The sequence below is a fragment of the Dysidea avara genome, chromosome 2 (assembly GCF_963678975.1).
Source record: "Dysidea avara chromosome 2, odDysAvar1.4, whole genome shotgun sequence".
NCBI lineage: Eukaryota > Metazoa > Porifera > Demospongiae > Dictyoceratida > Dysideidae > Dysidea > Dysidea avara.
The window spans coordinates 20,334,376-20,350,451 of NC_089273.1; the positions used below are offsets into that span (position 1 = coordinate 20,334,376).

A 16,076-nucleotide genomic window follows, 5' to 3' on the forward strand; every position below is an offset into this window, starting at 1 on the left:
GAAACCCTGAAAGTGATGACAGAGCAGTTGGCAGCATTAAGTGTCAACAAGGCAAGCCCCCGCACCAAACGTTGTTTCAAGTGTGGAAAAGTGGGCCACATAGCCAACAACTGTCGTTCAAGGAGTGAGCTGATCTGCTATAATTGTGGAAAAAGGGGACATACTGTAGCTATCAGAATTGTTGGAGTCAGGGAAATGGCAGGGGGGGTGTCCTGAACCATCAAGCAGGGGGCACTCCCTAGATTTAAATAATGCTCGACCCGTTGCACATGTTCCTACACTTGCACACAACAATTACACTGCTTTTACACATGGACACTTGAACAGCAACCCACTCACAATATTGTTAGATTCAGGAGCATCATGCTCAGTCCTCAGCAAAGATCACTTGCCACCACCAAACGTCAAGCCAATTTCCCGCACCAAATTAGTGAATGCTGATGGAAGGAACATCACACCCTGTGGCATAACTAATGTAACTGTGACTCTGGGACCATTTTCTACTGAACATTCCTTCATTGTTTTTGATCACATGTCTGTACCAGCCATACTGGGATGTGACTTTCTGAGAAAACATGGATTTGTGCTCAACTTCAAATCCAGTATATTCCACAGAGCAGATTCTCCACATCAAGCACTGCCATTAGGACTGACAGAGCTGAAATCATGTGGTGCAGTTACCATTGATGACGACTGCCCCCAGGCCATTCCTGTAAAGTGCGCTGATAAGAATTGTATTCAGTTTGAGATGCCCACAGATGTTCACCTGAACTGGAAACAGTCATACAAGAATTTGAGGAGCTATTCTCAAAACAGCTGGAACAAACAAATGTGACAAGGCATGTCATAGATACTGCAGAGGCAATGCCAATCAAAGTTCCACCTCGACAGAACCCCTTTCACTATGCGGAATGGGTACACGCCCAGCTAGAAGACATGGCCAAGGAAGGAATTATTCACCCAAGCACATGCCCATGGTGTGCCCCAGCAGTATATGTGCCTAAGAACTCTGGGGAGGTAAGAATATGTGTGGATTTTGTAAAACTCAACCAGGTGACTAAGAAGGACTCCTATCCAGTGCCACAACCAGCGGGCCCTCAATGACGACTGGCTGGGAAGAAAGCGTTCTCCAAATTGGACCTGTGGAGTCCCTACTGGCAATTCCCAATGGACAAACAATCAATTGAGAAGACAGTCTTTTGTCCTGGACCAGGCTATGGTCTCTGGGAGTTCACTGTTATGCCGTATGGGCTGACTGGGGCCACACAGACATGTCAGAGTGCCTTGGATCACACTCTAAAAACATGTAAGGATTGTGTTGACAATTATGTTGACAACCTCATAGTGTTTTCAGATGACATGACATCACACATCAGTGATCTTCGCCAAGTGTTGCAGAAATTGAAGGCAGCAGGTTTCACACTGCATGGATCAAAGTGTTTTTTTGGCAATGTAAAAGCTGTACATTTGGGTTTTGAGTACTCTTCTACAGGTGTGACACCCTCCCTAGAGAAGACAAAGGTTGTACGAGATTGGCCAACACCTTCCTGCAGCAAGGATGTGAGATATTTTCTTGGCCTGATGAATTTTTCAGGAGATTCATTCCCCACTTTGCTGATGTAGCTCACCCATTGACTTCCTTGACAAGCAAGACTACCCAGTTTGTTTGGGAATCTGAGCAACAGGCTGCATTTATAGCCTTGAAGCAAGCCTTACTGACACAGCCATTGCTAGACTACCCAAAAAGAGATGACCAGTTTGTGCTAGCCACAGATGCTTCTGAGATTGGCCTAGGAACAATCTTGTCCACTCAACAAGGCACTGTTGTTGAATATGCCAGCCGCACCCTCGATAAGGCTGAAGGGAACTACTCAACAACCAAGAAAGAATGCTTGGCCATTGTTTGGGCTGTCCACAAATTTCGTCATTATCTAATTGGAGCACATTTTTTACTGGAGACTGATCACAAATCTCTTTAATGGCTGGAAACCACTAAGAAGGCAAGCAAATCATGTTCTCAGCGGTTGGAATGATGGTCACTAGAGTTATGTGCCTTTCAATTTTCCATAGTACACCGACCATGCGACCTTTTAGATGCACTGTCAAGGCATCCCCTACAAGTTGTGAACGTAGAAAGCTCTTTAGACCATGTTGCCATTGCCCAGGTCCAGAGATCAGATCCGGTTTTGTCCCAATTAGTTAGCCAACTGGAGGCCAATCAACCACCACAAGTTGCTGGCAACTGGAGAAAGTTCCCTCTTCGTCGGTACCTTCAATTGTGGCAACAATTGTTTCTCCAAGATTCAGTCCTCTACCGCAAGATGAAACATCACTCAGCTGCAGAAGAAAAGTTGCTTATTGTGGCTCCTGCCACTCTCCACAAGAACGATGCTGCTGGCCATCAAGGAACTAACAAGATCCTAGCCAGACTATTGGACTTCACATATTGGGTTGGAATTGCCAAAAATGCAAGGCGCTATTGCACCAACTGTATAACTTGTCAGATGGTGAAGGCCCCAGCAAGACCACCAGCTCCCCTACAACCGATTGTGACTAACAGACCCTGGGAATTAGTAGCGGTGGACATCCTCAAAGTCCCCATGTCAAGTAGAGGAAATCAGTATTTGCTTGTGGCACAAGATACTCCAAGCGGCCCACTACCTGATCAAAAAGCAACTACCATTGTCACAACACTTCAAGATCAAATTTTCACCATGGTTGGACCTCCTCAAAGATTACACTCGGACCAGGGGAGAAACTTTGAGAGCCACATCCTGTCTGAGTTATGCAAGGCATTTGGGGTAGAGAAATCCCGTACAACACCCTACCATCCAATGGGAGATGGACTAGTTGAGAGGATGAATCGCTCCTTGCTTAACTTATTGAGAACACTGATGGAGAGGCAATTCAACTGGAAGACCATTTGCAGCTTCTTCTCTTTGCATACCGAACCTCTCAGCATTCAACAACAAGACTGTCACCTTATGAAGTGTTATTTGGACGAAATCTTCCCCTGCTCCAGTTACCCTTACCACCCACCTCAGTATTCCCTGATCCAGGGGATTACAGCTGTCAACTTCAGCGGAAGCTCATGGAGATGTGGGAAATGGTAGGGGCCCATACAACCAAATCTGCAGAAGCACAGCAGAGCAACTACACTGGACAGAAGAAAATGACATTCGCAGTAGGACAAAGAGTGTTCCTACAAGAGGAAAGCTGGATCCCCACTGGACTGGTCCATGGAACATCATCAGTATCAAAGGACCTCTCACATTAGAATTACAGATGGGATCCACAAAGCGCATAGTACATGTGAACCAAGTGAGACCAATGTTAACTGGTGAAGCTGACAATTCCTCCCCTTGTGAGAACTGGTCACCTCCTTTATTTACACTATGAGAATCCAGTCCCAACCCAAGACAATCAGACCACTCATAATAATGAGCCAGTTTCACATTCTCAATACAATGGAAATTCACTCCAAACCCATTGCACAGTGACTAGAAGTAGACAAGTTGTTAGACCTCCAGACTATTATAGAGTATCAGGAAACTTTTAACATTGTTGCACACATACCCAATTTGTAAGTACTGCTCATACTTTAGTTCGAAGGGGGAGGTGTGTAATTATGTTATTGATGTATGCGTAATCTTGTACCTAGTGATCGACACATGACCTCCCTCTCTCGTCCATGTGCTTGAGTTGTGTGATTTTTTGTTGTAGTTGTTCTTGAGTTATTACATAGGTAAACTATGTAATAAACTGAAGTTTTGCATCTTGAACAGAGATGCAAAACTTCATCGACAGTAGCTAGGTAAGTGACAGTGGGGGAAAAAACCATTGCTAGCTACTACAGCCAGGCGAATCAATGTGCATGGGCTAGTGTTACTAGCATAGGCGTGTCTTTAATTCCTCCCACAGTCTGCTCATACGTTAATAAAAACAAGTAAAAGGAAAAAACACATTAAACTTCTTCTCAATCACAAAATCAGTGATCTACGCAACATGTCAGAGTCAAGCATTTCCCACTCTATAACTAACTGGTTGTAGGTGCGCACCCATTTCCTAAATTACTTCATGCATATAATAATCTCACAAATGAGGAATTAGTAGATCATCTGCAAATAGTTTATTCTGCAAGTCATTCCTATTACACAGTATGTCCATAAATGGCTTACTGCATTGTGGAAATATGCTGAGTTTGCACAATTAGCAAAACATCAACCAGATGTAAAGTTTAATTGTCTCCAGTGTTTTCTTCTTTAGTATTCACATTGCTGATAATCCCCACTTTAACTTGATCATTTGTTTCATGGGCAAAGCATTAATAGATCTGTATGTTTAAAAATCCAGTAAAAGATCAGTTGAAATTAAGGGGTTGGTCATGTGTCATAGTTACAATAGTGTTTGATTGCACGTCCAGTGCTTGAGATTTGTGTGTGTGTTTTTTTTTTGTTTAGTTTTTTTTGTTTTTTTACGTAGTGGAAGCAATGGGTTGTGTTTGGGGTGACCTGACAAAAGGCTTGTAAGAATTTTAGGATGTAATGTAGACTTATTCAACACCTCAAAATATACTTCTATCAATCTGAGGTATCATTGTTTAGCTAAGACCAGCCTCAATCCTCTGGTACTGCATGAGTTTAATGGAAAATTTTCAATCAAATTACTGACATCAAGACTCTTCAACATGTTTCCTTCCATAACAGGGCTTGACCCACCCATCAACAATATGGTAAGGTTGTTCCCTAAAATGCTCTGGTACACTTGATTTTTGGTTGGTTGACCAAAAAATCGAAGTACACAATAATCACGTGCTTGAAAGTAGCCAATGAAAACTGGTCGCATTTAGTTTAAATAATTAATTCTTCTTGCTCTACCTGTGGCAATAATTTTTGTTGGCTATTTTCATGCATGTGACATTTTGTACAGTATGTTTGGACTTGTATCATGGACATGGAGGAAAGGGAAAAGGTGTCATGGTTAGTGGCATGTCCTTATGTGATAATCCATATCCAAACCTGTGCATTGGTTGGTAAAGAGAGTGTTCCACTTAATAAATATCCTCATGTACTGTACATATGAAGGTCTTGTTAACAACCTGTATAGTGAGCCCGTGAAGCACTTTATGTTTCTCAAGTCCAGTTGATCAGGTTTTTTTTTCTTTTGTTCCCAAGCTAGAAACATAAATTTTTGATCCATGAAAAATATTAGCTTCTTAAAGTTGTGTATTTTACAAGGATGCATGTATAGCAAAATTAGAGGCTGGTACTTCTTAGAGGTGGGGGGCATGGTCCCTGCACTTAGTTGTTCTTCATTGGATCAGTCATAAAATATATTGTATTATTGTATTAATGCTTTACAGTGACCAGCACTGAAGGTCTGCAGCAACATGTGCTGCAGCCTTAGGATTACCTAACCTAATTTCAAGGACTTAGACTTAGTGACTTATAGCTGAAAAGGTGTAACAGAAAAGGGGCCAAAGTAAGGAAAAAAGGATAGCTATAATGATCAACACCTTGGTATAATGGTATTGCCCAAAGCCACAGAAGCTGTTTTAGTTAGATGCAGCATGCTGACATGTCACATTTTCATTCAGTGGCTTGCATACACCCTGAAATTGGTTAGGCTAGGCGTATAAGTTTACATAAATCTTTTTAAAATCAACAAATGTACATATACATCTTGTACTATACATATTTCTACATAGTATCCAGATGGCTCACACAGTAAGTTATAAAAATATTTAGTTAAGTACACATTCTTGGTTACACACCTTGGTCCACCAAACAGATGTTATCAATTCTAGTCATAACATTCTTACCAAAATATTTTTTTATAGTTATAGTTAGACTCACAAGGTTTCTACACAAATCAGAAAGACCTTAGGGACAATGTGGACAATGTGGACAATGGAGACAACTGTTGTACCTGTATTTCCAGAAATTAAATACCATGCAGTCACATCGTCTAAATCACATAAACTTCTTCTCGTGTAAAGGTGATAATGCAGATCCTGCCAGGCCTAAAGCTTACAGTATTGACAGCGTTATAGTAGTGCTCCAAACAACCCACCTATCAACATTTATCTTATATCACAGAGAGTAGGCTCACATTAAGACTATTAATTTTTGATCACTACTATACTGGACAGGTTACCAATTAATATGTTCCTCAGGTTTCTCTTAGATAATAAAAATCTTTAAGCCTTAAGACATTAAAAAGTATTAAACAGGGAAGGAAACCTTAATAAAACAACCAAGTTCTGTACAGATGATAACACCCTAGGGTGGTGGTACTAAGGTACAATCAGTCAGCAGTAAGCTATTGTGGCCAAATATTGTATGCTTTTGTGAATGTACTATCATGATAACCATTTACTAGTACTTATTGCTATACAGTAGAATGGTTCTGTACCAGATAATGGTACCAGTGTCACTTATTGGGAAAAAGCACATCAATCTTAACATTATTGACTCTCTAGTAGTGAGTTGGGAATACGATTTGACTGTTCAATTAGGACACCTTCCTACATTGCAAAAGAGGTGTTCAAAATATATGGATTTTAAACATAATTTCTAAGTATTCTGCCTGCTGTGTTTATCGTGGCTCTACTGTTACATTATGCTTGCATGATCATGTGGGATTCTTGCAGATCTGACACACTTAAATATTTTTTCAGAGACTTTTAGATATAATGTATACATATTAGAGGTGTGCGATTATCTAGATATATCCGATTATCGAGATATCATAAAACTTATCGAGATAAAGGTGACAGGGGTGTAGATAATACTAAACTTCTGTAAATTACTTGTATACCAAAAATTACCTGATGGTGCAGACACTTCCTGGGGGTTCCAACTCTCCTACTACATGTACTTGGAAGCATTGTTAAAACTAACATTTTAAACTTTTTTATACTCTTCAGATTGCAATTTGCTCACTTAACTGGTTAAAATATTGACAGTCAACTACAACAAATAATTTTTTTCAATTATCAAGGTATGTTAGTTGATAGAGATAAGTTTAAATAAATAGTGAGATATGTCTAAATTTGTCATCACACACCTCTAATACATATAAACTGGCTTGGTAAATCAACTAAAATTTAGTACAACATTGTCCATCACTATTCATACGTTCACTGGAACAATCCTACAGTAGCAGAACACAGCAATAGTATGTCATTTGGTACATTTTTACCAGCCAGCAATGTGTTTTGTAACTTGATGAAACCTGAGAATGTATTGAGAATTAGCTAAGCAACTTTTTTGTGGTTGTTACATGCAAATATATTCCCATGAGATAGCCAATTTGTAGCAAGCCAATAAAATGCTACACCTGAGATGCAAGCAAACCTATCATACAGTAAGTGTTCACATAATTAAATTCTCACTGCTTCTTAAACTGGTAATAATTTTTATTATGTGTAGGTGGTTACCCTAGTCACCGTGTGATTTTATGGCTTTTAATACATATTAAACTTGCAGTATGAAGCTGCTAACTTATTAAAGCAGTGTCAAGAATTTAATAAAATCATGTTACTCATCATGAATTTTTGGTGCCAAGCATTGCTTTTTGTTTGTTTGTTTTTTGAAGAATATCACTGCTTGTAGGCCACCCAAAGGTACATGTAGTAGTCGTTCACTATACTCAGTAGCCGGATCAGTCATATCTCCATCATGCTTTGTCCCATAGCACTAACTAGCTGTTGTTAGACTCAGCACATTACTAATGATGATTTCGTAGGTATACGAAAGAAGAGAGGAGGTTGGTCACACGTCATAGGCACAAAAGGTAGTTTTATCACTACACTAATACCAAAATAGACTACACGAGAAAGTACTTACAGTACACAAACTAACATCGAAAAATTATTACTCCTGGTGCCTTTCTTTCAGCCATTCAACACTTTGCGTGACTGTTCTACCTAGCAAATGCTATAGGATGCATACATCTCATGAATGCGACAAAATACTTCATAATCAAGATACCGATTTTAGATGCCACGTTTGCTGTACAGTCACACATACTGTAGCAGTAATACTAACTTTGTTTGACAGAGTTTTCCTTTAATACACAGTCTAGTGGCACATTCCTCCATTCTTGAAAAATAATTTTGTGCTTACTTACAACATGAATATCATAATTTCACAAGCAAATTCACAGTGTGAACTCTGAATCCACAAAAGAGAACTTCATATTAGGAATCAGGTTTTTAAAATGCATACATGCTGCATATATGTTACTAATTTAATGTAATATGTATTATTTTGTATTATTCTGTAATTATTCATTCATTGTTAACCCTTGGTATGCCAAGGATTACTGTAGTTATCTTGTGCTGCTCTGTGCAAATTTGTCTGCTAATTAAAACTTTCACTGCAGCGTTCTTCATTCATAGATTTTTTTTTTTAAGCAAGGTGCCATTAGGCTTCTCTTGATGAGTTTAACAAATGAAACATGTGGATTGTTCTCTTGACCTTCCTCACTTCTTGCTCACTTCTTGATGAACTCTCAATGTACAAAAGTGATAACAATAAATTCTTTTCAACCATAGTAGTGCATTACATCCAGCTGATTCGGACAAGGAATCGACAGATTTGTCAAAACCAGGGATGAGATTTCAAAATGTTCAAAATTTCAAGTGAGATTTCAAGATTTGCATAAGATCTTAATTATCATTAACCTTGTCCAGATTTTACCAGCGATCTACAACTTTTCAGGTTTCTTGCAGATTCCTCAGATTTAGACCGAAGTTTCTTGGCTCTTTAAAAGTTAACAAGCCTTCACGTATCATGGGCACGTAATCGGTAATCCTATATGGTTAAAGTAGAGTGTACTATACAGTTACACTGTAAAGGCTAGTGCCTGATGGGACTAAGGTCCATGTGTTGTCACGCAAAGAGTATGCCTACTTGTTTTATGCAAATTGTGTTGTGGGTAGCTTAGCATTTTCCCCACCAACCTTAAACAGACACAGTCATGTTTAGTGGAGTATAACAATATACCACTGTATTTCTGTAAAATGCATGCAATTACACTTACTATATTAAACTTTTCACCTCCAACTTTAGTTGAGATACTCTAGTAAAACATTCAAACAACACTAAGGCATGCTGCGAAAAATTCTTGTTTCATATTTATGTGAATGCTATTATATTAAGCCATTTTGATGAATCAGCAGCTTTGTGCTAGAAGAGTATATTAATGTTAATCACTTGTCATTCATTTAACTTAGCAGTTAGGACATTTACTTTATTTGAATTTACAGTACATTCTGAGTCATGTAAGTGAAACCCATCCAGCCACATTGCTATTTGACAAGGAGAAACCACCCGGCAGACTCCTATAAGCATTCAAACATATATTGGATGGCTGCAGGATCGAGATTTCCCATGGAGTTTTCTTTTTCTGTACCTTTTCAGACACATTTAATATACAGTAACATCTTTAGATGTCCTACAGACCTTCAGCATTGTGCTGTAAACCTTGCTAAATAAAAAAATAAATGAATTTTGTGAATGGGAAACTAGTAGTTTGAAAAAACACTTGAATTCCATTCCATTTCCAGTGTTTATCATTCCTCAGTACCACTTGTTCATCATATGTTCAGTAACAAAGAGCTGTGTAACAAAGAGTTTAGTATTCATTAGCAGTGGGGGATATCTGTGGAGCCAAGAGTATTCCATTGAAATTGAATATGTCTGGTATGTGAATATTGTGAGCTATATATGGCTTATGGGTTACTGTATATAGGACAAAGAACATGAATTTAAACAAGTGTACTCAACTTCTGTATATAATAATAATTTTATGGCACACATTTTCAGTTGCAGTGTTACAGTACCTACCCAAGATGATTTGTGTTATAGTGGTACTGCTGCTGGTACATTCAGTCAGTAGTATTCCTATTGGTGACTTCCTTCCCTTCAATGGTCCTAATGTCTGCTTGTTCGATACTGTTACAATGTTGGTCCATAAGAGTAATACAATTGGATCAGATGGACTACCTATTGATGAAGTCAACAGAAGAGATTGTGAAGAGTTCAGACTCAGTCCTAATGATGATGGTAGCTCCCCTAACATCAGTATTGGATTTACATTTCCATTTTTTGCCAGGCGATTTAGAAATCTCTATGTAAGTACTGCATACAGGTAACTGTACTACATGTAATAATATCCATGCTTGTATTCATTGCTGTTTCGTGTGTTTAAAATTAACACATGCAGACTACAGTACCATTCTTAAGTACACGATCCTCTCAGCTAGAACTCGCATAGCACAAGTATACTTTTTAAAATAAATATACAGTATGTGAACTGATAAATGGCCATACAGCTCCCTTGTAGAAACATGGATTATAAAGTATGCAAGGAATAAAGTCAGCTTCGTACAAGCCCATTTATAGTAGATTTAAGCCAAACACGCCTGTAGCGGTTCCTGTTTCTGGGATAACCAGATCTAGCTGTTTTTGATTTTTAACTGGCATGCATGGGTTTACATGTACACACACACACAGAGACACCTGATTTTCTTTTAAAACCAATTTCAGGCACATCATGGTCATAACACAGTACAGTAATTGCTTATATAGCTGGTAGAAAGTTTGCAAGAGAAAAATTAATTGAGGATAAAATGTTATAAGATTTTGAACTGTCATGGAAAATTGTACTTTTGTCCCCTCTAACTTCTTAGAATGTACAAGCTAAAACTAACTTCTCAAATCCAATGGTTGACAGATGTAGTGTAATAGCAGGTACATACTCAGTTCTATAATATGTTACATGTATTTCATGTGCAACATTTTTGAATAATGTGCGCATGGATGTATAATAGTACATATAGAGGATTGTGGAATCTTTGCAATACAGTAAGTCACCAGAAACGTGACCTATCAAAGTTGTGGTGATACATTTCAAAGTTGATGGATCGTGTTTTTCGTTTGGCGCTTTACAGTTTTGTTGCAAACATTCCGCAAACCTCTGTACCTCTGATGGCTTTCCAATAGCATTTGTGGTTCATATATTACAATGTGGTATTTTTTTTCAAATCACATGCATATACATATTGCTACATTTAGGTCAACACAAATGGAGTGATATCATTCATTCAGCCAGTCCCTCAATTTAGCCCAGATCCATTTCCAATAGATAAGAAGTATTTGATTTCCCCATACTGGGCAGATGTCGACATTAGGGGCATTGGAGATGTGTACTTCAAGGAAACAACTAATTCATCATTGTTGGCCCAAGCTAATGATATAATACAAAGTGCTACTACTCCATCTAGAGGACTGTCAAGATTTAAGCCTCGATGGATGTTGATTGCCACCTGGTACAATGTTGGATATTTTAGTACTCACACTGATATGGTAAACAATCAATTCATGATTTGCTGTGATCATAATAATAAATATAGTACATGTCCGCTGTAATTAGTCTGCACAATATACATGATGTCATGCAATACCCATGGTGGATTAATTTGCTTGACTTTAGAGTGAATAGTTGTTCAGGGCTGAGCAAATTTAGGGGGTCAGAAACTCAGGGGAGGGCTCCTGACCTCCAAAGTTTTAGTAGGCATATCAATTATATATCATGAAAATCTCATCCAGTGTTTATTTATCTTTCTGTAGCTATACATATGTCACTAATCTCATGAAATCACCTTTATGGAATAGTACTAGTCCATATCATCATACAGTATGATAGTAACTGTATAGTAGGGACCACAAAGCAGTAGGTGTGGCCCACAAAATAAAATCACCCAAAAACCAGCCTCAGTTTTCTCTGACGATGATGAGGCAGTATTGGTGAGGTAAAACTAAGCCCAAACAAGCTTTCAGATCGACCCGAAACGCTTTCAACAAGTTGCTACGGAATTTAAATTTTTCTTTTATTCAATGGAATTTTCTACTGACTGAGTAAGTAAGTAAGTAACTGACGGATGCCTTCAGACAAGCATAACTCGATAACGGCTAAAGCTACGGGCTTGATTTTTTCACTGTTCGACGTCGCTTCGGCCCGACAGGTGCCTTTTGGCATACCACAGTACGTACAATGCATTCTCCATGGACTTACCAGTGTTCTCCTTTGTATCCCATTCATCTTTACTGACAAGGAAAGGTGTCGATTTGGCGTGAGCATGTGATGGCTTCCATTCGAAATGGAAATCGTCCGTATTCTTCTTAGTGGCTAGTCTGATTGCAAGGCGCTTTTCAAGCATTTCTTGATTCGTATTGCTATGTAATGGGTTGAACATAGCCGACAGCGAAGCGTAATGGATACTTCACTTTTCAGACGATAATTAATAAAATTGGGGCGCGGCACCATTTCTTTTGGTATGCGTAGATTATAGAGGTTCTTCCGGAAAAGTTCTTGATTTGTATTGCTGTGTAACGAGTTGAACATACGTACGTAGCTGACAACGAAGCGTAATAGATACTTCAGTTTTCAGACAATTATTGATATAGCTGGGGGGCGCGGTGCCATTTCAGATGTGGTATGCATGGGTTCACCAGTCCTAATAAAATTATTTACAAAAAAAAGTCAACAAACAAGTACACGAAAAAATTTGGAATTTTCAACTAGAGTAGGGACCATAGCACATCAATAAAAAGTACTGAAACAAGTTTGAGTAGTCCATGATATTAAATCACAGTAAAACAATAAGAAGTGTTGTATCCCTACTGTGCATTTCTGTTATCTTGAGCACAGTAGGGATATAACACTTCTTATTGTTTTACAGTGATTTAATATCATCAAGAGTTAATAATAAGAGAGGAGAGTGTCTAATGCTGTATAGGCCTGTAATAGATGATTGCGCAGAAGTTAAACGGCTTCCTTTCCGTGTAACGTACAGGCTTCTAGTATTTGTTCGTTTCCTTACCGCAATTAGTTTAGCCGCACCGTGATGAATCCTCGAGAATATTCGAAGACTGAACTAAAGACTGAGCTGTATGTACAGGGAACAGTGCTCCTTCAATTGAAGAATGCTCAAAGGTAGGGTAACATGGCGACGCAGTGAAAATTCGAAGCGATACTCCGCCTTTGGTTCAGTGTTTATTGGTTTCTCAGACGCTCTCCCCCAGAGTTATCTTCGAGGTTAACAGCCACACTTCTTTACGCAACAGAGCGATGCTCTTCGTGGTGAACTTGAACATCGAATTGAACGCACGCCCTTGTGTCTGGGATAGCCTTTGTGGTTAAATGCGAAAATATACTAGCCAGTCTGTCGTTACGCGGAAAAGAAGTCGTTTAACTTCTGCGCAATCATCTGTTACAGGACTATACGGCGTTAGACACTCTCCTCTCTATATTATTAACTCTTGATATCATGGACTACTCCAGCTTGTTTCAGTACTTTTTATCGATGTGCTATGGTCCCTACTCTACAGTAGGGGCCATTAAAAAGTTTACACTCTGTTTGATTTTAACAATAGTTAAAACAATAGTGAAACATTGTCGATTTTAACAAAACACTTATGTAATTTACCATAACAGTCTGTATTTGCTAATAATGATTTGAACTATTTAACTCTTACAACTGTTAAAACAATAGTTTTAACAATTTGTATTGTTAAAACAATAATTTTAACAAATCCTATTGTTAAAACAATTAGTTAAAACAATATTTTTAACAATCTGTATTGTTAAACCAATCATTTTAACAAATCATATTGTTAAAACAATAATTTTAACAATTCATGATGTGTTATTTACTGCATATCTGTGGCTTTGTTAAAAAGATAGTTCCATTAAACTAATTGTTCTTTTATAACCATTCAAATGGTTTAACTACTGTTAAAACCAAACAAAGCGTAAACTTTTTAATGGCCCCTACTGTAATTGAAAATTCCACGTTTTTTCGTGTACTTGTATATAATACAGCATTAAATATAACAAAACACAGGTGGCCGGATATAGGATTTTACAAAAATCGCCAAAACTCGAATTTTAGTCTCACTGCCTGACAGCCTGACCGCAGTCGCAAGGCAAGAGGACAAACAAAGCAGTACACGGCCACCATTTTATGCCACAATAACAATCTCACCAGTGGGATGTGCCTTTTGGGGTTCTGACGAGTATAGTCCCTCTGTGCCTTGTCTTTTCTTTTATCTTCAATCAGATTACTTGTTTTCTTGTTCAACCAACAAATCCATATCGATGTGTTAATTTTCCGTATCAACACTTTCTTTCAGCAGCATATTTAGAATTATTAGTGAACCAGAATTATTTCAGAGCTGCATTTCAGAAGTGTTTCAGTTTCCGACGCTACTATAAAAGAGGTACACTACAGTAGCTAGATATCTGCAACTTTGCGATTGGGATCCCGTTCGCGATTAGTTCATGACCACGTACGCCCATCAAATATATATATGTATATAGGTGGACTAATAGTGACAGAGTACGGAGACTACATGCACCTCTAAACAATCTAGCTATTTACTTATCAGTAAACAAGATGACCTCACCCCGGCAGCCCTCATTGGTCTAGCTAGCTGCATACCCCTTGGCTGATTCAAGATATATTCTAATACAACAGTCACTCTAATGTCTTTGAGTAGGCTGTAGGACCAGGTGTCCTACTGGCCTTCAGCACTTGTGCTGTAAAGTATTAATAAATAAACTAGTGTCTATTTGGTTCTACTTGGGGTACTTAGAGATAATGAGTTACTCTCTAGAATTCCTATGGATATAATTACATGAAAAATAACAAGGAGAAAACATCCTGACCACCTGTAAACGTTCGAGCATAAATCGGATGGCTGCAGGTTCGAGGCTACCTAGGTCCAGTCATGGATTTTTTCTCCAACTTTTCAAACACACCTTAAGTAGCTAATATCTTTGAGCAGGCTGTAGGACCAGGTGTCCTACTGGCCTTCAGCACTTGTGCTGTAAAGCATTAATAAATAAAATAAAATACAACAGTCATGTAAGATATTCTAATCTAATCCAAAACAGCCAAGCTGTAAAAAAAGAGTGCGGCCCTGAGAAAGGCGATGGTGAAAAAAGATGTGAAATCCAAGGTGGTGGCCAAGAAATGGCTGTGATGGTAGGTTAATGGTAAAAAATTTAATAACAATTCAGGTGAATTTGGTGCTGCTTGGTCTTGGCACAAAATTCACCTGAATTGTCGTTATTAAAATTTTTACCATTAATGTACCATCACAGCCATTTCTTGGCCACCACCTTGGTCTTGGCACAAAATTCACCTGAATTGTCGTTATTAAAATTTTTACCATTAATGTACCATCACAGCCATTTCTTGGCCACCACCTTGGATTTCACATCTTTTTTCACCATAGCCTTTTTGAGGGCCGCATTTTTCACTTCTTTTTGTATTTGTATACCCAAAGCTGGCCTATGGGGCTTTTTTAACATATCTTTTTTTTTTTCCACAGGAAGGAGAAAACATGAAGCAGATGAATATTTTAAATATTTTTGATTTTATCAATAAATGTACAAATTATATATATATATAATGCATATTTATTACAGAACTCTACATGGTGGTTTCTTTGTAACTGACCTTTCTACAGAGTAATTTGTTTGTAGCTGAACTCTCTACAGGTGATTTGTTTGCAGCTGAACTCTCTACATGATGGTTTCTGTGTAGCTGAACTCTGTACAGGGTAATTTCTTCTAGCTGATTCCTCTACAGGGCGATTTGCTTGTAGCTGAACTCTCTACATGGTGGTTTCTTTGTAGCTGAATTCTCTACAAGGTGAGTTCTTCTAGCTGAACTACATAGTTGAACTCCCTACAAGGTAGCTTCTTCTAGCTGATCTCTGTACAGGGTGAATTGTTTGTAGCTTATCTCTATACAGGTTACTAGTTTCTAGCTGATCTTTTGAATTCTTTTCAGGGTGACTGCTCTATTAGAGTATCTCGATCTCGCACTTGCTACACCAAGTTTGATTTCGTGTTATAACTCCGTGGCTTCAAGTCTGATTCTTCTACACCATTGAAGATCCTTTCTAAGATGATTACTCCATCTGTACAGCGAATTTCAAAGTATTATCCCAAGCGGTTTTTCTGGTGGGCGTGGAAAGTAGTTGTTTTTTATTAGT

General features: G+C 38.4%; 1 protein-coding gene across 1 annotated transcript in view; it reads left to right on the forward strand.

Annotated features, from left to right (window-relative positions):
- Positions 1-9,833: 9,833 nt before the first annotated feature.
- Positions 9,834-16,076, forward strand: part of LOC136246794 (protein mesh-like) — a 121,177-nt gene continuing 114,934 nt past the window's right edge. Inside the window, exons 1-2 of the mRNA XM_066038352.1 lie at positions 9,834-10,141; positions 11,085-11,375. Of these exons, the coding sequence (XP_065894424.1) occupies positions 9,860-10,141; positions 11,085-11,375 (573 nt within the window). The 5' untranslated portion in view covers positions 9,834-9,859. The remainder of the gene's footprint in view (positions 10,142-11,084; positions 11,376-16,076) is intronic.